General features: G+C 48.8%; 8 protein-coding genes across 8 annotated transcripts; 5 read left to right on the top strand and 3 right to left on the bottom strand.

Annotated features, from left to right (window-relative positions):
- Window positions 1-2,139: 2,139 nt before the first annotated feature.
- On the top strand, window positions 2,140-4,128 carry cdcA (phosphoprotein phosphatase CDC14; the record flags this gene model as incomplete). The annotated part of the gene is made up of 4 exons (XM_022534756.1): window positions 2,140-2,188; window positions 2,296-2,833; window positions 2,884-3,729; window positions 3,777-4,128. 4 exons carry the CDS (start codon window positions 2,140-2,142, stop codon window positions 4,126-4,128), a joined length of 1,785 nt encoding a protein of 594 aa, XP_022387112.1.
- A 698-nt stretch (window positions 4,129-4,826) lies between these two features.
- Window positions 4,827-5,592, bottom strand: ABOM_007626 (HD domain-containing protein; the record flags this gene model as incomplete). Its single annotated transcript, XM_022534755.1, has 3 exons — window positions 4,827-5,082; window positions 5,175-5,388; window positions 5,454-5,592. 3 exons carry the CDS (start codon window positions 5,590-5,592, stop codon window positions 4,827-4,829), a joined length of 609 nt encoding a protein of 202 aa, XP_022387111.1.
- Window positions 5,593-6,009: 417 nt separating this feature from the next.
- Window positions 6,010-7,021, bottom strand: ABOM_007625 (phytanoyl-CoA dioxygenase family protein; the record flags this gene model as incomplete). The annotated part of the gene is made up of 4 exons (XM_022534754.1): window positions 6,010-6,269; window positions 6,328-6,546; window positions 6,612-6,786; window positions 6,848-7,021. The coding sequence occupies 4 exons, from the start codon at window positions 7,019-7,021 to the stop codon at window positions 6,010-6,012; spliced, it is 828 nt and encodes a 275-aa protein (XP_022387114.1).
- Window positions 7,022-7,826: 805 nt separating this feature from the next.
- ABOM_007624 (inorganic phosphate transporter) lies at window positions 7,827-9,779 on the top strand (the record flags this gene model as incomplete). The annotated part of the gene is made up of 8 exons (XM_022534753.1): window positions 7,827-8,037; window positions 8,109-8,163; window positions 8,238-8,432; window positions 8,493-8,658; window positions 8,712-8,813; window positions 8,871-9,000; window positions 9,049-9,161; window positions 9,222-9,779. The coding sequence occupies 8 exons, from the start codon at window positions 7,827-7,829 to the stop codon at window positions 9,777-9,779; spliced, it is 1,530 nt and encodes a 509-aa protein (XP_022387113.1).
- A 606-nt stretch (window positions 9,780-10,385) lies between these two features.
- On the top strand, window positions 10,386-12,349 carry ABOM_007623 (putative C6 transcription factor; the record flags this gene model as incomplete). Its single annotated transcript, XM_022534752.1, has 4 exons — window positions 10,386-11,094; window positions 11,147-11,570; window positions 11,630-11,921; window positions 11,981-12,349. The coding sequence occupies 4 exons, from the start codon at window positions 10,386-10,388 to the stop codon at window positions 12,347-12,349; spliced, it is 1,794 nt and encodes a 597-aa protein (XP_022387116.1).
- Window positions 12,350-14,670: 2,321 nt separating this feature from the next.
- On the bottom strand, window positions 14,671-16,581 carry ABOM_007622 (sugar porter family MFS transporter; the record flags this gene model as incomplete). Its single annotated transcript, XM_022534751.1, has 5 exons — window positions 14,671-14,882; window positions 14,960-15,120; window positions 15,215-15,574; window positions 15,650-15,970; window positions 16,043-16,581. 5 exons carry the CDS (start codon window positions 16,579-16,581, stop codon window positions 14,671-14,673), a joined length of 1,593 nt encoding a protein of 530 aa, XP_022387115.1.
- Window positions 16,582-18,594: 2,013 nt separating this feature from the next.
- On the top strand, window positions 18,595-19,834 carry ABOM_007621 (cinnamoyl-CoA reductase; the record flags this gene model as incomplete). Its single annotated transcript, XM_022534750.1, has 6 exons — window positions 18,595-18,698; window positions 18,762-18,861; window positions 18,913-19,090; window positions 19,138-19,310; window positions 19,365-19,464; window positions 19,518-19,834. The coding sequence occupies 6 exons, from the start codon at window positions 18,595-18,597 to the stop codon at window positions 19,832-19,834; spliced, it is 972 nt and encodes a 323-aa protein (XP_022387118.1).
- Window positions 19,835-20,379: 545 nt separating this feature from the next.
- ABOM_007620 (cation diffusion facilitator family transporter) lies at window positions 20,380-22,174 on the top strand (the record flags this gene model as incomplete). Its single annotated transcript, XM_022534749.1, has 4 exons — window positions 20,380-20,660; window positions 20,750-20,800; window positions 20,853-21,694; window positions 21,774-22,174. The coding sequence occupies 4 exons, from the start codon at window positions 20,380-20,382 to the stop codon at window positions 22,172-22,174; spliced, it is 1,575 nt and encodes a 524-aa protein (XP_022387117.1).
- Between the last annotated feature and the right edge of the window lie 522 nt (window positions 22,175-22,696).

Here is a 22,696-nt window from a genome sequence, read left to right as displayed (position 1 = left end):
GACTACCAAGTGCCTGGCAATGAGTCCTCCAATCTTTTGCTTCGACGATACACGCCTCAATAGTCCGACATTCCTATACCACGGTACTCAGCAATAATTTTGGGTCTGTAAGCTATTATTGACTGGAGTGGACTGCTAGCCAAGCCCTATCTTTAACCACGCTGTTTCAGCACTGATCAACCTACAGAGAGGCATGACTGCTGCGCATGAGCACCCGTCAGTAGCCGGCAGTTGGGAGAGAAAAACGCGCACATACCCCGGATCCAATTAAACGTCACTTAAGCCTAATAACTCAAACCTTAACCGTTGATAGTCGCACCTTAGCTGGAAGATCGTCGTTTCTTTGCTGTCGCCACTGCCCAAGAGTTGGCGTTTTGTCAGGCCACGAACATACCATCCCTTCATAGTGGCTTGTCGGAGAATTAGGGGCCATTGTTAAATTTCACGAAGACTCCTGCATGTGTTGATATTTTGTTTGAACTCGCGCAGCGAGCCACACTCGGTTATACTCTGTACTCCGTTCACCAAATGGTTCTACATAGGGTACGGGACAACGTTACTTCTAGCGTACAGCAAATTGGCAATCCCCCGCCCCTGCCGATCAGATCCACTTGCTACTCTGTAGTTTTTATGGAACGGCAAATTCTAAGCATTGTGCGCAGTGGTTACCAAATTGCGCCCTTTTTACCCTCCACTGATCATCGCTCGCGAAACTCGAATTTCGGTCATTGCCCGCAGATTACTTTCCCTCCTGGGTAAACACACGATCTTTAAACCTTCTCCATTGTGAGGGCACTTGATAGACACGAGGGAGAAAGTACGGAGTATATTCTCCTGAAAGCTCCCTTGACCAACCAAGGTATTTGTTCGTACTATCGGAACTTTGAAAGCAATGTTATAACAGTCAAGTCGCTATTGTCACATTTTCGAGCATCGACTACTCCACATTGACGTGTCGAGGACTGTGAAGATATATAATGAACTAGCGATACCAGATATCCAGGGACCAGAGGGACTGTACAATCTGATACACCTCGCAATATACCTACTTAACAGGGTATGAGCGGTGTAGTACTACCGGGAATGATCTCAATCTCATGCAATAGGATGTGCAGGATATCCAATGGCTAGCCCGAAGGTGATTGCTTCATGTTGCAATTTCGGCTCAGATGAAAATCCACAAATCGTCCGATAGTTTCGAGTGGACCGAGAAAGGGTCTCTCAGACTGAGAGTTATTTCTCGTTCGCCATCGCCCTGACAATGCTGTTCTGTTGTCTTGAGCTAGAACGCTCCGTGGAGGCAGGTTCCTCTCCTGGTTGATAGGGCCAGTTATAACTTATAATGGGCTTCCTCCCCTATTTGTGGTTGATGTAAACTTTCGAACTGTCCTTAAAAATGTAACCACAAGTCACTATGTTCGGGGGAAAAAAAGGCTGGATGCAGAGGCGTCCACAGAACGTGGGTGTTTTCGATAACCAGGATGAGGGCTCGTGGTGGTGCACACAACAAACAACCAAAACCCTGGAGGGCAACCGTTTTGGTTGTTGTTTGTCTCTGTTTGTCTGAGTGGGGGCCTGGTGGCTTACATAAGTGATTGTTTTGACAGTTGTGATGTTCGCCTGAGGCAACAAGCGTTGTCGTGTCAACGGCCGGCGCTAGACTGCTCTGGGGCCATCACAACATAACAGCGGCCACTAAGCGTGCATCGCATTTCCTTAAACGGTCTCATCGGCCTCGAGCTCTTCTCTCGTGCGGCAGTTCACCACCGTTTTCTCCTCTTCAGCTCCACTCCTTCCCCTCTCTCCTTACCCCCCCCTCAAGGCTCCTTTAAAGGTCTCCTCGATTCCCTGCTCCTACTCAGGCCGCATTGCCGGTATCTTTATTCTATCCGCGACCCCCTCGTGGATTATCAGTATTCTTGTCTATTACGAGTGGCAACGGTTCGGATCATGATTGTTTAGCTTGCGTCACTTGGTTGGATTTATCTACGCTGTTGATCAGGCTACAACTATCTTGCAATTGCAGGACAATTCTCTCCCAGAGACGCCCTACTTGCTGCTTACCTTACCCCCTATCGATTGTTTATTGTCCATATTGCTGTTAGCCATTTGTTTTGGTGACGCATTGTTGCATTGAAAATGGCCGGAAACAGTGGTGATTACGGCCAGATCATTGAGTATATCCAAGGTACGTGCGATTGCATGTGTTTATTGCAATCGAAGCGATTTGCTGCACTGATCAAAACATTCAAAGCTGGATATCAAAAGCCACATGCTAACTGCCTGGGAAAACAGATCGTCTTTACTTGGCTTCCTATGACGATGCACCGGATGCGAGAACTCCATTCCCATATCCTTCCGAGCAACCCAAGTCTCCAAGCAAGCGCTCCGCGAGAGCTCAGCCGAACACCCCAAGTAGGAAGAGGCGAAGCCCCGTGTATTTCACGGTCGATGATACCTTGCTTTACAACTCTTTCCATGCAGACTTCGGCCCACTCCACATAGGTCATTTGTACCGGTTTGCAGTCCATTTCCATGAGATCCTGGGCGACCCTGCCAACAGTGATCGCCCAGTGGTGTTCTACTCGAAGCCTGACGCCCGGAGTCGTGCCAATGCAGCATGTCTTGTTGCTTGCTACATGGTCCTCATCCAGTCATGGCCGCCTCATTTGGCCTTAGCTCCGATTGCGCAGGCTGATCCTCCGTATATGCCATTCCGAGATGCCGGGTACAGTCAGGCAGATTTCACCCTGACCATTCAAGATGTGGTTTATGGAGTTTGGAAAGCAAAGGAGCAGTCGCTATGTGGCTTGAGGGAGTTTAGCCTTGAAGAGTACGTTTCATTTGACTGCAATATAAGAAATTTATTGACCAGTGCACTAGGTATGAGAAATTCGAACGTGTCGACATGGGTGACTTCAACTGGATAACACCTCACTTCTTGGCCTTTGCTTCGCCACAGCACGAACCGATTACCCCGATTCCTCCTAATACCCCCGAATATGCCGCATTGCCTGCTACAATCTCCCAAGTCCATGCATCCAAATTACCTCTTCCTTTCAAAAATGTGTTGGCCCATTTCGCGTCACGAGACATTGGACTAGTTGTGCGATTGAATTCTGAATTATACTCGCCTTCATACTTTACGGCCTTGGGCATTACTCACATCGACATGATCTTTGAAGACGGCACTTGTCCTCCTCTACCATTGGTCCGACGATTTATCAAAATGGCCCATGATATGATTACGGTCAAGAAGAAGGGAATTGCTGTGCACTGCAAAGCTGGCCTTGGCCGGACGGGCTGTCTGATTGGTGCATATCTGATTTACCGATATGGATTTACTGCCAATGAGATTATTGCATTCATGAGGTTCATGCGCCCCGGCATGGTGGTCGGCCCACAACAACACTGGCTGCATTTGAACCAAGGCGCATTCCGTGAATGGTGGTTTGAGGACAGCATGAAGGAGAAATTGGCACAAATGCAGGCAGCTCCGGTCACACCCGGCCGTCCATCCACCAAGCAGCGTGCGAACAACGCCCCTGTCGCTACACCTCCAAACAACGGTCATTCGAAGCGCGCTGCACTGGGTGAAATTGATCACAACGAGGCTGCCGGAACACAACACGACGAGAATCTCCCGGCGCCAACACCCGGCCAGCTAGGAAATCGCACAGGAAAGACTCCCGTCACCACCCTTACGCCCGCACAACATCTGGCAGCCTGGTAGTTGACAAGGAGGCGAAAGCTAGAGAACATTCATCGCACAGAAGCCAGCGCCTTAGCAGTGATAGCAGCGAGAGTGAAGAGGAGATTCAACTTCGCATGCTTGCGAAGCGTTCGTCGAAGTCACCAGTGGCATCGCCAAGCCAGCGGTCCGTTAGCTACTCGGCAACACTGACCACGAGCTACACATTGAATGATGGCATTCATGAGGATAGGGAAAACTGGGGTGACGCTGCATATGCCGCGCCAAAGACCCCAGTGAGCTCTAAGGCTGGGGTATCCGTTGCCAAGGTCCGCACCAGCCCTCGGCGTGTCACGGACAGCCGGAGCGAGACCAGAGGCGTCCGCAAGACTAGTGGCCGAATCGGCAGTGCTGGCAGCCCGACTCGTGTGAAATAAGTCCTACGGCAGCCTTTTTTCTCTCCTTATTCCTTCAAGATATCCTTCTTATGTTACATTTTATTTGACTCATGTTACTTACAGTCCAGCATATTGCTTCTGCTGGACTATAATAGTGCATATTGCATGTGCCTCCTACTACCCTTTCGCATATTCATTATTCTTCTTCACTTGTCCATGCGTTTCAGATCTTGGATGATCAACGGCCTGTGGGTGTCTTCTTGGTTTTTTCTGGTTTAAAATCGATGGGTCTGGTTATGTGTGTTACGGCGTCCGGGGGTATTCTGATGTTGGAGGATTTAGAAGTTGGTATTGATGTGGAATCCTGTGGCTAGAACCAGTGCCTATACACTTGCATTGCTCTATCGCAAGCGTGAACAGCAGTATTTTGCCTGATTGCATTGTGTGTCTCTGTACGTATACGACCTACGTCGGCATGACAAATTCAGTTGATGACGATTTCAACCATCGAGAACTGGTAGTGTAAGATTCTTAGTAGCTATGTTGCATGGTCAAACGTATGACTAGGCTCTATTACGGGCTATACTTTGAATTGGGGCACCACTACCTCGGATGCCAACGCAAACTCGTTCTTCCAGCTCAAACATGGTATGGATGCGTCATAGAGACCGATACAGGATAAAAGGTGCCGCGCATGACGTCCGACCTAGGCTGATTTCCTTCCCACAGATAAAGTGCTACGCTACCTCCTGTGCCTCCAAATGCGCTACTATCAAATTCAAATATTCCCGTGCACGGGGCGTGGAGTCCTCAATATCTGGAACCTTAGCAGCATCGTCCCAAAGCCGCAGTGCAACCATCTCATCACGCAGCGGATCCTGGTCAAAAGCAGCGAGCTCTGTTCCCTTGAATGGACCCCCCTGGAATTCGAGCGATTTCTTAGAAGCCGACGATAGTGAATCATAATATGAGTGATTGACCGCCGTGAGGTATCTGCCCGTGAATATTAGTTCCCAGCACATAACATACAGGGAAGCCCTAATAACAACCCGAGAACAAGTATAGGGGAGGGGGAGAGAGAATACCTCTTCGCCGCAACATGACTCTCAACTAGTTGACACACGCTCGAGTTAAATCCCAGAGAGCGCAGAAACTCAGACCCGATTCGCTCATGGCCGACGCGACCGACGTTTTCGGCGCTATTCTTTAGATTCATTCGCACTTCTTTGGTTGATTCGAGGGGAATGATTTGGCCGATGTCGTGGAGGAGAGCTGCGATTATGAGTTCGCTTCGTGCGCCTGGTGCCGTGGAATGTTAGTTGGTTGATTGTTTAGTTGGCTTTTGTTGGTGATCTACTACTGACCGTGTTTCTGTGCATTGTGAGCTGCTTGGAGACAGTGTTCTAGTTGGCTGATTGATTCGCCTATGTAGTCGCCTCGGCCGTGTTGCTCGAGTGATGTGACTAGGTATTCTGCTTTTGCTTTGGGTGATTGCGTGGCCATTTTTGAGGGATTTGTGGGAGAAATGTCTGTCCTGAGTAATTGAGGGTAAAAAAGATGAAGGCCGGGAGAGCTGAGAGAAAGAGGGGATGATAGCTTTAAATAGTCCAAAATGGCAAAAGGTTAACCCCACGTGTGGCATTGATTTGAAAATGGACACTACTCGTACTAGGGATTCCTTTCTCTGGTTTAATTGGTTTTGCCAGGGAATGGCGTTGAACATTAGACTACCATTATCTTATATTACTTGTGGTGGGAGGGTACAGAAATCATCCTATGAATACTGTGTCTATTACCATCGCTCAAGAATGTTATCCTCACTAGTTTGTCCCCTGACCTTATAGACTTCAAGATTATTTACATTGGTATCACCCCCAACTATATTGCACTCCCCAAGTATGAAGTATGTTTCACAATTGTCTACGCTACCGGTTGTGGTTGGCCTTCAATAGTCAGCATTGGAGAACCATACCCATACCGAAGTCGTCCCTCTTCGTAGTTTTCTCCTTCCTTCCGCATGTGAGTAGCAGGCCAGAGCTTCTTTCGGTCTTCATAATACGAATCGTGGAGGTCGCCTTCCGCCTTGCAATTGTAAGTGGCATAGATCGCTCGGCGGTCTTTAGAGCTCGTATTAGCACCACTGCGGTGGGCGAGATAGGATCCGAACACCATAATATCACCTGGTACGAGTTAATAGATGTCTCGACTTGTCATATAGGTAACATCGGTAGCACTAACCTGGCAGCAGGCAGCAAGGTGTCCACTTTTGGCTTTCGACCCAAGCGGGTTCAATACAACGATCCTCTCCCAGTTTGATCTCTGTACGATGACTGCCATCTACAACATCCAAACCACCGTTTTCGGGGGTCATGTCGTCCACCGCCGCAAGGACAGTCAAATGCTTGATGTTCTTGACATGGGTATAGGCGTTGGCATCGATGTGGGGAGAAAAGCCACCTGCGTTAACGATTAGCCTTAGATGCCGAAGGAGCTCTGGAAACCGCGTAGGACTGAACACTTACCGCTGCCTGCGAGTTTGTAGTTGATCTTTTCTTTGAACAGTAGCATTGGCTCGGTAGCCAGCTGTTCAAGGACGCTCAACATGCGCTGGCCCCGAAGGAAGCTGTTAAAGCCAGTATGGCTATTGGCGTAGTTCTCTGTACGACAGAGGACCCGCTTGCCTTCTGCATTTACCTCCTATACTCTTACATCAGCTCTGTGCTCTGTACATTGTTACCCTCTTAACCCGGTAGCTCACCTCGTATGGCATGTATGATGCATCTGGAGTGCGGGGCAGGTCATGGACTTCCTGGGTCCATTGCTGAAGAAGCTTGGTTTCTGGGGCGTTGAAGAACCCTTGAATAACCAAGTAGCCCTTCTCATTATAGGATTGCAGTTGATCCTCAGTCAAAGGGAAGTGGCTGTTCTCCATGGTGCAAGTAAGTCAAGCTCTGGGCGGATAGTTCTTTGTTTTTTTTTGGTCTGATCGAAGAAAGGCACATGATCTATTCCCTGAAAGCGACTGGGGTCACCGACTAAATAAGTCCTGCAGCAGGCCATCTCCCACTGAGCATTCGACTAATGCCGGGTCTAAAATTGGTGTCGTGACACATCGCAGGGTAATGGTTTATGAGAGGAGAGCGGGGAATGTTGCAGCGTTGGGAGTCGAGATTGCGTATAGATGGAGAGATCATCGGGGAGTCTTAGGGCATCAAGGGAACTGTTACATTGTATGACGACAATTACTGGCCAGTGACAAGACTTAGAAGTGTCCATGTGCCTCGAACGACAGGACGACAGTTGGCTATGGGGCCTTCGCTTAGAGGTTAGTGTCGCGGTAGTTCCCGACATCTCGCGGAGCCCTGCCGTCTCCACTCCCCAGGCACGGAGGCACGTGTCCCTCTTGTCGTACTATGACATGTTCCATCTCGACGGACTGTCTCCGGGGCTGCATATCTAGACTTCTCAACATGTACCGCGACCGGTGGAAACTCAATTGATGTCTGTCAAGCTCACGACAATATGCATGCCCGTGCAATATCTACACCCCATGATTGGCCAACGGGAGGGCATTTCCCTTCCGATCTTTTGATCCTTCCTCTCCACCAATGTCGATGTTATATAGAAGATTGTTCGACGTGGGATAAAATGGCTGGGAAAGAATCTGTGTTCTTTTGTTGTTGTCTTCCTCCTGTATTTACGGCACCAGAACGGCCTTGCTGCGCTCAATTCCAACCATGGCCTCGGTCGAAAGTTCTCCGGCCGATTCTTCAATGATCAAGGATGCCGATGTCACGGTGAGCAAATGGACAGGCTTACAAGGACGGGAGAACACAGTCGAGAGCAGTGAGGATGTCGAAGCTGGTCAATCCGGCAAAAGTTCCGGGGTTCTGAATGTGATCATCTCGGGACTGGCTCTTTTCAGCGACGGCTACAATGCCCAGATAAGTAAGTATACCAACAGCAACTACCGGATCGAAAACAATTTACTGATCGACGCTATGCTTTGAATCTTGTAGTTGGATATATGGAACCCTTATTCTCGGTCTTGTTTGTACCCCCGCCATACAAGCCGTACAAGCTATACAAGCTATACAAGCTTTGCAGCCAAGATCTCTCCCGCTGACTAGTTTCTTGGTACATGGTAGATACAAAGATGGCATGTCCTCAACAATCAAAGGTCGACTATCGAACTCGTTTCTTATAGGAGAAATCTTTGGAATGCTTTTCTTTGGTGTTCTCATTGATCGCGTGGGACGAAGGACGGGTGTGGTAGCGGCCACCGCGTTCTTAGTTCTGGGCATTGCATTGGCAGCAGCTGCGCACGGGAAATCCGAGCTTGGGTATGTGCCCCCTTTTCCATACTTCCTAGCATGTTAAAGTCACTGCTTACAGGTATCTAGAATGTTCTGGATGATGATTGTTGCCCGTGGTGTGGCTGGTTTTGGAGCCGGCGGCGAGTATCCCGTTTGTGCGACGAGTGCAACGGAGGCAGCAGACGAGACAACGAAGCTTCGGAAAAACCGAGGTTTCTTGGTGGCCTCAACTACGGATTTTGCCGTGGACCTGGTATGCAGCAAGAGTGGTTATAGCACGAGGAAAGTACTAACACATGGACGTAGGGCTTTATCTCCGCTGGTATCGTGGCGCTTATTGTTCTCGCTTGCTATGGTCAAGAGACTAGAGCTGGTGTATGGCGTATATCCTTTGGCATTGGATTTGTGGTACGCCACTTCGATATGTTTATTCTCTCACTACGGACACTCATATGAATATTATAGCTTCCCCTTGTCATCTGCTTTTTCCGGATTCGCATGATCAATTCGACTCAGTACCAGAAGCACAGCATCAAATCTAGGTATCCATATGGGCTTATTCTCAAAAGATATTGGAAGCCGATGCTCGGAACCTGTGAGTCACCAAATCATTCGTCTCTCTGCTCAAGTGCTGACTTTGTAGCCCTGGCGTGGTTCTGCTATGACTTTGTCACCTACCCGTTCGGAATCTTCTCATCCACCATTATCCAGCAATTGATGACGGACAACACAACTGTCCAGAATATCGGTTATGGAGTGAGTGTCCTGTCTGTAACATTTCCATTTCACTAGTAACTAACGATCATGGCCTTCTAGACCGTGATAAACTGCTTCTATCTCCCTGGGTGCCTTCTTGGAGGGTACCTCATGGACAAGATTGGTCGCAAGCAGAACATGACTCTTGGTTTCATGATCTGGGCCATCTGGGGCTTCATCCTTGGCGGTGCGCTTCACCCAATCCAAAGCGTGTTCCCGCTGTTCGTAGTGATGTACGGCATTTTCATGGCCTTGGGTGAAATGGGCCCCGGTGTATCTACGTTTCTCTGTGCTGCGGAGTCCTTTCCAACTCCTCTCCGTGGTCACTTTCTGGGATTTGCTGCCGCCGTGGGCAAGGCTGGTGCCTCGATTGGAACGGAGGTGTTTACTCCCATTCTGAACTCGTTCGATACCACTGCAAAGGGCCAGCAGGCCGTATTTTTAATTGCTTCTGCCTTTACAGTGGTCGGAGGTCTCATTGCATGGTTCTTGATTCCGGACATGTCGCGCGAGTTGGAGGATGAAGATGCCAGGTTCAAGGCGTACTTAGAGGAGAACGGATACGACGTGAGCCACTATGGCGAGGCACTGCAGGTGGATAGGAAGAGTGGCCATTAATGTTATAATGTATAAAAGCCATTAGATTAGCATATAAATACAGCGGTGGATTTCCTCTCAACGGGTGTAAGGCAATGATTTATACTGGTCTAACTATTTCCAGTTAGATTAGGTTAAGCTTCCTTTATCGGATGCCACCTCGGACTTGACATGAATCAAACCCGAACTGACTGCGGATCCGTATCATTATTAGAAGAACAGCCGAAATAACAACAGGCGCATGAAGATCACGCGCAATTGATCGCGTTGGTGTCTCGTGGATGGTATTTCATGGCGGAGCGACCGACGAGAGGCCCCGCAGTCCGCCGCAATGGCACACTCCAGTCTTGCGAACCTTGTCGCAAGGCCAAGCTGCGGTGCGACCATGCAAGGCCTGTCTGTGGTAGATGTACCACGAAAAAGATCACTGCCAAATGTTTCTACCATCCTGCGCCAATGACAAAGGGGGTGGCTTCAAATCGGACCAGTCCGATCAAAGCGTCGAAGGGCCTGACCAGTCACCCGGGATCAAAGTACGAACTCCCGTTTCCAGATGTATTCCGAAAATTAAGAGAACCACCAAGTGAAGATTGACTCTTTTACAGCATCTCAAGCCCATCATTGGCCATGGACAGTACTCGACTCGGTGCAAACCTAGAGCCAACCCCCGAGCTTCCTGGCTATCTAGGGGCGACTAGTTACTCGGCTATTCTTACGGAGCATCGCAGTAATCTTCCGTTTGAAATAGATCATGGTGCAGTGACAGGTACTTCGGTTAGCGCTGTCGACCCAGACCGTCTTAGGGCTGGTCTAGAGCTATTGAAACTTATTTATGACTTTCCGATCTATGATGTTTTGGTCCGGAAGCTCTACTCCAAGAAAGCAATCGTTGTAGTTCCGATTGCTATTATTGACGCAACTATAGAGTCTATCCGGAGTACCTTTGACAGTCTGGACATTAGAAGCGACATTGAAGCCCAGTTCCAGGCCTTGGTCTATCAGATATCCCATAATACTTCAAAGCCACTAACCACACATCGCTTGATGACTGTCCATGAGTATTGCGCCTCATTTACTGGCAAGAACCTTCGATGGGAATCTCTTGGGATAGTCCTGTCTATCTCTGGGATATCCTTGATGTCTACATCGGACAATGATCCGGACCTTGTTCAGGCAGCGCCTAGCAGTGAAGCTCGTGAGAGACTGCGCGCTCAGATCGTGGAGGCAAGCAGCATCTGTCTCAATTTCTGTGACCAGGCATCTTCAATCAACGAATTACTGGGCTTTGCTCAGTATAACGATGTCATGTTGAAAACTCAACATTTTGGCGACACAAGTATGCCCATGTCTTGTCTACTCGATACATCGCACGCTAACGAGGGAATTAGGCTATCAAGCTTGGCGCCGACTGGGCGACTTGTCAGCTACAGTATATGCTGCTGGCTTTCATCAGGAAAGCTCGCAGGCTGATGATTGCCCATTCTTCCTCCAACAGTGGAGAAAGATATGTTTCGCCTCTGCCTTTTATGCAGATAAGGCGATAGCCACCTTCGTGGGGCGACCGCCATTTATTAATTATCGATACTGCTCGCTGACACCTCCCATGGACTTGCATGAGGATGTTCTAGTGGCAGGGGGTGAAGATCTCACCAATTCCATTTCAAGCCTGAATATGGAAGGTTGGAGCACCCAACGGCAAAATTACAGGGCGAGCATGATACGTCTTCGGTTCATCTTTTCTGTGTACAGGGATCAGGCTCTCGAGGTAGCACTGGGAACAGGTGATGATTGGGATTTAGTCCAAAAGTCCAAGTGAGGAACCCTAAGTGGATTTGGCACGGCGAAGTCATTTGTCCGCTAATCAAGTATAGCCAAATCATCGAGAAAGCGCGAGCCACATTGGAAGCAGCCCCACCTTTTATTCGATACGACGTTCACGGGCAGAGCGAGGATGCGGAATCATACGCTTCGTCTTTTCCCAGTCTCCACATGTACCTCGACTACCTCTACACGATTTTCCTCCTCCAGAGGGTTCTGGTAAAACGCACGAATGCAGGGCAAGAGGCGTTGATCCACACGTCGCGAGAAGCCCTTTCAATCGTTATCAGGATAGGCTCCGAATGTGAGCCGTCCATGGACTTGAACAGACACTATTCCTGGCTGGTATGTTTTGATCGCCCACATCACAATATCTTTTCTTAGATGCTCACGCCATACCTTAGATATTGTACTATGGAGTACCCAGTGCCAGTGTCCTGATCCTTGAACTTCTTCATCAAACCCAGGAAATCGGACCGCACTCTGTCATGTTGCCTCGCGCGGAAATCATTCGCAATCTAAGTGTATTTCTATCATGTCTGTCGTGGGTTCCACGTCCAACCTTTGGTAACTATCAGACCTGCAAGGAAGCCGAGAAGAAACTGTCCCATATTCTCGACCAAATCATTGACCCGCAGCCTATCCAGCGAGATGTCTTCAACGACGTGACCTCTGGTCTGGACAGCTTCTTGGATTGGTATAATCCCAGTAACTGGGACTTCAACACTGATTTCCTGTCTTCCACCGACGGCTTTGGTCTTGCAAGGAATTAGTTGGACTCGGAGCGAATTCGCTAGGGTATCACATTTCAGGATCGGTAATTGGAGAAAGATCGCAACTACCTGAGACCATTGTATAGCAATCTCGGCAAAGAGACAATGCGGCGAACAAAGAGTAAGAAAAGACAGCAGTCATCCGATCAAAAGCGAGCCAACCTAAAACACATCGGCCAACCCGAAACGCCCTAGAAGAACAACAAGCAAAGCATAGCACGAGCATCAACAGACATCAATCATACCATCCATACAAAATCATTACTAGGATGTGTTTCCTGAAAATAGTACGCTCTGTGACAGAGCGGACAATTGAAATGATCCTGCAGATACCATTTCTCCAAACATTCCTTGTGAAAGACGTGCAGGCATTTCAGCTCCCGAATCTCCTGGGACGGCAGAACCGATTCAAGGCAAACAACACTGTAACGAGCCGGGTGGGTTAGCTGGCTAGCTTTTGACAGCGCATCCGGATACAAGAATATGACGGCCGAAGTGGCAAGCAACGACAAACTGGTAGCGCGACTTACCACACAAATTGACCATCAACTCCCTCGGAGGGTAACAGGGGTCCTTTTGATTTCGAACGCCATTCCTCTAGAGTCCGAGCCGGAGACACGGCATCCAATTTGCGCAGCTTGTCGCTCGATCCCTTTTTCTTGCTTTTCGAGCAGGGGCGCTGTTCACGACGGTTCACAAAGATGGTAAATCTAGAATCCCTGCGATGAGTTTGGGTCACGTAAAATCAAAGGCAAAAGACACAAGGATAACGCAGCGACCGATAGAACAAAAGAATCAAATCCAAATTGAAGTCAAAACACACCCTAGAAGTATATTAAACAAGACAAAGAAGAACCGAAAGGATTCAAAACTACTCGATACTCACAGCAAACACATGATAATTAGAGTCACAACACCCAGTCCGACCCCGAGAACAATTGCCATATGGGTATTACGTGCGAAGGAAGTTTTGTCCGACGACACCCCCATGTTCCATGACCCTGGGACAGCGGGTAGTCGCCGGGGGAACAACGTATAGAATTTCTGGCGCTGGGGGGGGGGGGGAGAAATAGCTGAGAAATATGGGCGAGAACCGTGTTCAAAATTCCACAACCGTCCTTCGGTCACTCCCGCATCCGTAGGCAAGACAGGTGGGCAGTGCGTCGTGGATAAATTTAATAGTTGATCGCTGCGGTGGGGTTTCACGCCGTTTTACTGTGGAGAAGAAGTTTGGACGCCAAAAGACAAAAAAAAAAAACTATCAGACCATCATTCCAGTCAGCAGATCTCGACAGGAGATGAGGTGCATGCGTTTGTTCGAACCGAGTGAAGGGGGTGGGGATCATAAATAATAATAACAACAATCACAACAGAAACCAAGACCAAGAAGCAGAAAAGTGAGGATCCCAAAAGGAAAAGAGAGAAAAAACAATACGGGAGACCCGAGATGGAAAAAAGAAGGTTATTTTAGAATAAGTTTCATACTTGATGTACGGAGGGTACGGAAGAGGGCTGTGTTGAAAAGGCAACTAACTACTAGTAGTACTTAGCTTGCCTTGCATTCCAAGGGAGTGTCGTGCACTGGCCGTTTGCCCCAGACTTTCACTGGTAAGTATTTTTTTGATTTGGTTTTCCCTTCCCTTGGCGCCCATGCGACAAGGGGATCTCCGTGAATCCCGTGAGCACTGATGAGTGGGTGCGTGGGAAAAGGCGGGCGGTGGTCAGGCCATTCAACTTCCCAATCATGCCATCATCATTGTCCACACCCTTACTACCTTTAGGTATGTAGAGTGTATGTCAGTTGGAGACTGTGCCCTAACTCACCCTTCCAGCAGAGTGTTGAGGGATCTCCATCTGCAACGGTCGCAGGTTTGACAACCTTTTCTTTGCAGAAGATGAGATGAGCAAGACTGGGATTCCTTTCATCTCTCATTCCTTCGATGATCGTCGCCCCCCCCTTGTTTGTCACTTGAGCTCCCACGCATCTTGGGGTAATTTAATCGAGCTCGGGGGCCAATCAGGGGCCCCGCGGGCGGCATCAAAAACGCGGGATTGCCAATTGAAGTAAAGTTCCGCTAAAGCCGCAGTTTGCTGAAAGAGGAAGACGGCCCACCTGCTGCGGTATTTACTTTCTCATCGTCCTCGGCTGGAGCTCGGACTCCCAAGGTCAGGTGGTAAAGTAGAGGGTGTTTATAACGACGTGGATTCTACACTATCAAAATAGGTGGAGATGAAGATCAGTGCCATGACGACATCACGCATGGTCCACCATTTGATCTGCACACCAAACCCTACATCATGGCGTGGAAAAGTAAAGTACATCATACTTTATTATCCGTATGCTCCACATTCGCATACGAGACCCCAGTTTCCTCCGCTTTATTAGTAGGGTCGGCTTCGGCGGCTTTCCCTTCCACATTCTCCGGCAAGGTCCCCAACGCCCGTCCACCGAACAGTAGATCGATCTCTTCCAGGGACTTCTGCTTGGTCTCCTTGAAGAAGAAAAACACCGTCGGGATACTGATACAGACATCTAGTGGTGATAAAGAATATGAGTAACTGCTTTCGCTTCTCTGTCCTCGACCCATTCTCAGAAAGGAGAACACTTACTAAACAAAATGAAGACCAGGTAGAACCTCCAGTGAATCTTGCCGAATGCAATCGGCGAAACTTGATTCCAGATCGTGCTCACCACCCAGTTGCCAAGACTGGTTGCGACGGCGTTTCCTCGACCGCGAATCTGCATCGGCATGACTTCGGCCATGTAGACCCTGGAGAGAATTGTTGTTAGCCCGGCTGTCACCAAATTTTCCCCACAGCAGTGGCGGTGCCCATATAGTTTGAAGGATAGGAGATGACACGTACCACGCGCATGATCCGTAGGAGAAGGAGAAGATCACAGTGATGCAGAAAATGAAAAACACGCCGGCAATGCTGTAACTCGTCCGGGACCCGTCTTCATTGACCGAAGTCAGTGCGGCTTCACAGATCAGAACGATGGTGATAGCGATCGAGCCAAACAGCATGGGCTTTCGCCGCCCCACTTTGTCGAGCAGGAAAACAATGAAAATAAGGTTACAAACTGGACCAACGCAGTTGTAGATACCAGCGACGAGGATGTTGCGACCTCCGGTGATGCCGAGGGAATTGTATAGGATGGTTTGGTAGTAACCGATCACGTTGACCGCGGTCATTTGCGCGAAGGCCTGGACGGCGATACCATGACTATAGGAGTGCGAGCAGCTGTTATCAATAACGGCCATCTTCCAGGGGGGTTAGGTATGAGTCTGTTTCACATACAGCAATCGAGTCCGCCATTGGGGAACCTGGAACATGATAAGCCAGCCCGACACCGTTACAGCCTTCTCGGCTTCGATGGTTGTTCTGATTTCATTGAATTCTGTCTGAATCCATTCGTCGTTCGTACCGTCATAGTGTAATTTCCGCAGAATCTTCATTCCCTCTTCGTAGCGTTCCTTTTCGACCAAGTATCGAGGGGATTCCGGCATGAAGAACATTCCCACCGCTAGAAGTAAGCAAGGAACCGCCTGGAATGCCAGAGGAAAACGCCATTGGAACTCGCTAGTTTCTGGAGCATGAAGCGATCCAAACCCAACCCATCTATCGAAGCATCAAAGTTAGACCTCCACCTAGGAACAAGATCACTACGAGTGAAATGCAAGGGAAACATACGTGCTGACGATAAAGCCAATACCGATCATCTGCTGTGACAAACCGATGATAAAGCCTCGGCTTCGAGGATGAGCGCATTCGGCCTGATAAACTGGAACCGACATCGACAAGAGACCGACAGCCCACCCAGCTAGAATACGACCAACGAGCATCATGGCCAGGTTCTGGGCGGCGGTCTGAAGGATAGCACCAACAAGACATATGAAGGCGCCCATTTGAATGGTAAATTTACGGCCGAAGCGATCCATCGTCAGTCCTCCCTGGAGGGCACCGAAGGCAGCTACGGGTTGACTAGTCAGCGTTCCTTCTTCCTTCTCCGAAGGCATATTGCTTGTAGGGAATCCAAGGTAAATATTCCCACCTCCACCAGAAAATGTGCTGTTAATCGCCCCAATAATTGGGGAAGTCTGGACGGTGTTGAAGAAGGCAAGGAAGTTCTTCGATTCGATCACATCGGTCATGACACCGCTGTCATATCCGAAGAGGAACGACCCCGTGGCCGCAAAGGCGGCCAGTCCGATGGTAAAGCCGCGACCCATGTTGATGAAGCTAGAGTGGTAGCAATATCACCTCTGGCAGGCGATTAGCCGATCAGTTCAACCCAGGGAATGAGGGGCGAGGCAGGGAACGGACAAGCCAGATATCGGAGGAGTCAAGATGAGGTCGGCGGGGCAGAGAGAGAGAGACGGCATTGTCTTAATATATCAAACCAAGTACTGGCCCGTGTTATAAGCGAGGCTTGTCTGTTTTAAGGATCAAGCCTAAGGGTGAGCCTGGACATGGAGACACAACCTGATGCAGTGACTGGCGGGTAAACAGAGCGAATAGACGGCGTGGAGAAAATCCGGGGACGACCCGCCGGACACTAACAACTACGCCATCTCCCCTTGGGTCCCGCCATTGGCCCGATGTCCATCTCGACCCTTCCTTTTCCTCCGGTGTCAGATCCCAAGAGACGAAGTCTAAATGAGGCCAAGACTGCATATATTACTTGGATTTAGCCATGGCCGGGTAAAAGGGATTATTCCACGTATCGTTGAACGACCGACCAGGGTGATGTCCAAGCGTCCCCTAAAGGTGGTCCAAACACGCGAAGGGCGCAGTCTCTTGTAGCGTGATCAAAACGAATCAACTCAACGGCCTGGACTGCCAAGTCGGTCCGGTCTGGCCGAAAGACGATGCATGACTCCGAATTCTGGACGCCTCAGATTAGCGAGTTTTTTTTTTTCTTTTGTTTCGGCATCTCGCGGTTTTGTCTGGGCACGTGGTAGGGATATGAGGGACATGAAAGAGTCTCTGAGGGCTATTTCACATCACATGACTCATCTTCATATTAACAATCTCGGCCCAGCTCTCAGCAAGAGACTTCATTTGGTTTCGTATTGGTAGAAGCGTTTGGGCCTAAGTTCCCCGTGGGAATAGGCCGGCCGGTTAAAGCAAGAACCGGGGTGCCTGTGTCGGGGCAACCATGTCATAAAAAGGTCTCGTATAGCAAGCTATCACGTGCACCATGGGACTGTCCACTGATGTACTGGCCTTCTCCGATTGCGGCCCGTAAAACTGTTCATAGGGCAAGGGTCCGAGTTCTCGATGTCCCAGGAGCATGGTCCGCCAAGTCTCGCATACATTATGGATCCCACACATCACTTCTTAGTTCGGATGTGTTTCCTAGTGGTAAGGGCAGTATATTACTTAGTATTTCTCAGCTCCAGAAGGACTGCATTACCTACCTACCTTAAGAAGTAAAATCAAAAAACATACACTGACTTCAGGTACAACCTAAAGCCCAAACCCTGTCATGTAATACGACATGATCCTATTTACTTCCTTCAAGCTTGGTTTTCTATGCTACAGATATGCAAATCTGCTGTTGAGCATTCTGCCCTTAGGCAAACACTTGGTTCCATTCAATGAAGGGAATTGGACCATCTAACTTATTACCGCGGACAATAAGGATCCGTACGTTAACGATGGACAAATCTTTATGAGACTGTGCACCGCAAACCTTGCCTCATGATGGCCTCATGTCATTTCGCAACTTTTGCAGGCCGTATCGATGTCAATATGAGAAGGTATCTAGAGTCGATCGAGGGGCCAGAAGAGACGCCGGATATAATAGAATGCTCATAGACAAGGTTATAGTTCTGTAATATATATTAACTTATTTGGTGTTTTGTTTTACATAGTATTGCTCCTCGAATAAGTATATACGCCCGGTGGATCTCTGTCTCGACCAAATACCATTTTGATTTCTCTCCCTCCCATAAGCGTATCATCCAATAGTTAAGTTAGTCAGAGAGATTGTGTGTAAGTAGTAAAAGTAGGGCTACGATATGATGGTTTGAATGAATAAGCTCGGCCATGTTCAATCCCGAATTAGTCATGCTCTTCATGTCCGGAATAGGAAACCAGCACTAAATACCAGGTCTGAGTAAACCGATCGATGAGGCCCCAACTAAACTCCTGCACTGTCGGAAATATCGATACTTTCCGTTGCGTATCATCGTATACAACCACACATCCTAGAGTGATAATATATACGAACCACTACTATGCCCCAGGCCAACGTTACCATCCCCGCCGAGTCCCTCATTCTCGTGACTGGTGCAAATGGCTTCATAGCCTCCCATATCATTGATCAATTTCTCAAGCGTGGGTACAGAGTACGCGGAACCGTTCGATCCAGGAAACCTTGGCTAGATAACTACTTTACCACCAGGTACGGTGCTGGTCATTTCGAGTCAGCTCTGCTACCCGATCTGGGGAACGAGGATGAGCTGGATAGATTGCTGGATGGTGTTGCAGGTGTCGTGCATGTGGTACCACCACTCCCTTGAGGTTGAAGTCTATCAGTGCTGATTGAACTCCAGGCATCAGATGTCTCTCTGAGGCCCGACCCCGAAATTATATCGAAATCCGTCGCCTCGACCCTGAGTGTTCTTGAAGTAGCAGCTAGGCACAATAGCGTGACTCAAGTCATTCTGACTTCTTCACTTTCTGCCGCTTTGCTCCCGCAGCCTGGTCAGCCTGGTATTAATATCGACTCCAGTAAGTTGTCAATAGCCTAACACGCCATTAGTATCTAAAGTCTCCAGGTACATGGAATGACGGTGCTGTAAGAAGCGCGAAGGATCCCAGTGTTCCTGTAGCCCAGAAACCATATCTCGTTTACGCTGCCTCCAAGACAGAATCAGAACGAGAGGCCTGGAAGTGGGTTAAGCAGAACAACCCTGGCTTTGATTTTAACACCGTCCTTCCGGGAACGATTGTAAGCTCAGCCCAAGGCTTATTGCACTTTTGATTGACCCATAGCCTTTTATAGTTTGGCAAAATACTACATCCCGAGATAGGCGGATCCAGCATGGCTCTCGTCCGTAACCTCTTATCTGGGAACCAGGCCGGTATCGACTATGTTCCACCACGTGAGTTGGGTTTCATCTTCCATTTGAAGCATTGGCTGAGGACAGGTTCATAGAATGGTTCGTCGACGTCGAAGACGCAGCCCGTCTACACGTTGCTGCTGTTCTTGACGGAAGGGTGAAATCAGAACGCCTTTTCGCTTTCGCAACTCCGTATAACTGGACGGATATCGTGGATATTTTGCGCACGGCTTTTCCCTTGAATAGCAGTATTCCTCAAGCCCCGGAGAATGAGGTGCGGGATCTCAGTCAGGTTGGTCCTTCCATTAGGGCGGAGAGCCTGATTAAGGAGTTCTGGGGCCGTGATGGATGGACAAGCTTGAGAGAAAGTATCCTTGGCGGAACTGGGGACCTTGAAGGCTTTAGGGGCTAGGTTTTCTCCTTGCTCATCAGGGCAATATGCACAGCATTGCAATCCTGCTTAATGTTTGGTGTGAAGTATATAGAAGCCATGTAGTAAGTACTAGTTTCTGAAATCATATAATGAAAAGAATTCACAGATCGAGCAACTCTTTCGGTCCTGTTTTGTTTTGGTTTCCTTTATTCTTCTATTTTAAAAATTTTTTTTCTCTCCGTCTTATCTGATTATCTGATTATCTGATGATTGAAGATCTGCCAAGTGGTCTGCCAAGTGCTCCGCCACCCCCATAGCTATTTACCGAGCAAAAATTCTCTCTGGGTTAAGAAAAATTTCCTTTCCAGATTCTGTATTAAGCTAGTGTGGCCATTCCGTGTAGTGTTGATAGTCTAGTACGTAGTCGATAAATCCCATGGAATGTTCCGATCGCAGACCGACGAAACTTAATACTAGCAGTACGCTATGATGTAGTACATCAGTAAATCCACCCTGGTCTCATTTTTTTTTTCGTTTGTTACTGCTCATCATCCAACTTCACCCACACCTAATCAAACCACACAATGGCATGGATTAGTCGTTCCGACACTATGCCACAGAGTTCTCCTCCATCATCCCCTGCACTTTCAAGCTCTTATCATTCCATTCGCCCTAGAAGACCAAGTCTGGAGCCCGAGGGCGAGATCCTGTCGACCCGCGGTCAACGTTTAGCAAGTCTCATTCGCAGGCGTTCTTTCTCCACCCAGAGCCCTGAACCTTGGGATGATAGTTTTCGGCATGATGAACTTCCACCATGGGAACGGGCTAAGAAATTAATTGGGGATGTCAAGTCCGTCTATAATTGGTATGTCGTTGATCATGGTCCATGAACATGCCTGCTTTTGCAGGCGATGCTTGGAGGGACAGTATAGCTAATGAAAACACGGTCTCTAGGCAATTGTACTATAGAGGTCCTGACTCGTTAAAAGGCATGGGAAAAAAGCTGTGGGTAATTCCTTTCTCTCAATTGAGACACTAACCTAACATCCGTTATCAGACGTGAATACTATGAGCGGAACAATGATCTCATAGCACAATACGTATACATTGACCGGCTACTTGACTCATCATTGCCGCACCGCCTCATCGGGGATTATCACCAAACGGAAGATGTTATACCAGAGATAAACTCCGAGAATTCCGGAACCGACCACATACCTGACAACAGCCTGGCTACTGCTGCCGATGGCAACGGCGAGCCACCACAAAAGCAAGACCGAATTAAACGGACTCCGCGCAACCTCTATCGGATCCCAGATGAGAGCACGCCACTTTTACCTCAGGACGGAAACGAAAGTGCTCCGTCCCTATCAGATGCCGGGCCGAAAGACGACGACTTCGTGGATAGCGGAGCCCGCATTGTTACCATTGCCATCTACGTGAACTTCATCGCCAACGTGGTCTTGCTAGTAGCGAAAATAGTCGTCATGTCCATGACAAACTCCCTTTCAGTTCTTGCCAGTTTGGTGGACGGTGCATTGGACTTTCTGAGTACTGCCATTGTCTGGGTGACAACGACTCTCATTCAAAAGGACGACCGCTATCAATATCCTATCAGCAGGCGTCGACTGGAGCCCCTAAGCGTGTTGGTCTTCGCCGTTGTGATGATGACCTCCTTTGTCCAGGTGGCCATCACATCCTTCACTCGGCTGATCTCCGACGATACAACCTTAGTTAACCTAACAATACCTTCGATTGCGGTGATGGCCAGCACCGTAGTAGTGAAACTTGCATGCTGGTTCTGGTGTCGGTTAATCAAAAACTCGAGTGTCCAGGCCCTGGCACAAGATGCTGAAACGGACGTGGTTTTCAACCTCTTCAGTATTCTCTTCCCTCTGAGTAAGTGCAACCCTTTTGCCAATTCCCGCCCCGCCCCTCCCAAGATAGGAGAAATACGAACTAAACTTTGCTCCTCCAGTCGGATCCTTCACCAAATTATGGTGGGTTGATCCCCTAGGCGGTCTCCTCCTCTCAGTCTACATCATATGGAACTGGGGCGGAACTGCAGGCGAGCACATTCGCCATCTCACAGGAGCGGCTGCATCTCCCATCGACCAGAGTGTTCTACTTTACATGACCATGCGGTTCTCGAAAGCCATCCTCAAGATCCAGAACCTGAGGGCATATTATGCCGGAGACCTCTTGAATGTCGAAGTAGACATCATCCTGGAAGGGAAGACCCGGCTGCGCGATGCACACGACATCGGCGAGAGCCTGCAGTACATGATCGAGAGTGTCCCGACGGTCGACCGCGCCTTCGTGCACATGGATTATGATCCGTGGAACATCCCCACCCACCTGAACCAGCAGGCTCATTAGTTCAGCATAGAAACAGACAATACTTGTAGTTCATAGAAGAAGCTGAGACTTTGCACAATTATTGTGCATTAATTAATTAACTAGTTAGTTATTTACATACATCCTCGCTGAGTCATCCCCACATTAAGTACCACGTGATCTCGCGTCCAGCGCGTCCACGCGGGTAATCCGATCTCAAATTTCCTGACGGTATGTAACTTGCGAGAACCCCAGGGAAAAAAAAAAAAAACAAAAAAAAAAAGACACAGAAGCGTTGTTGTAACGTAGCAAAGTGACATTGGGTTCCCTTGTACCTTTCCTAAACCAGCCGCACATGACACTATCAGTCCGACGTCAACCATGGAAGGAAATGAGTGGTTCTTTAAATATCTTATTCTGGATTGGCTCTGGCTGCTGCTCCTTACTTAGATCGTGGTCTACCCTCGCATCTGGGGAATATGCGTCGGCCAAGAAATACCCCCTTGGGTTAGAGAGTTATGCATCTTAACCAGGGTTGAGGTGGTGGTGGTGGTGGTGGTGGTG

Source organism: Aspergillus bombycis (assembly GCF_001792695.1).
Source record: "Aspergillus bombycis strain NRRL26010 chromosome Unknown contig00071, whole genome shotgun sequence".
In the NCBI taxonomy this organism is placed as follows: domain Eukaryota; kingdom Fungi; phylum Ascomycota; class Eurotiomycetes; order Eurotiales; family Aspergillaceae; genus Aspergillus; species Aspergillus bombycis.
Note: the sequence above shows the minus strand (reverse complement) of the source record. Positions and strands in the feature narration are given on the sequence as shown.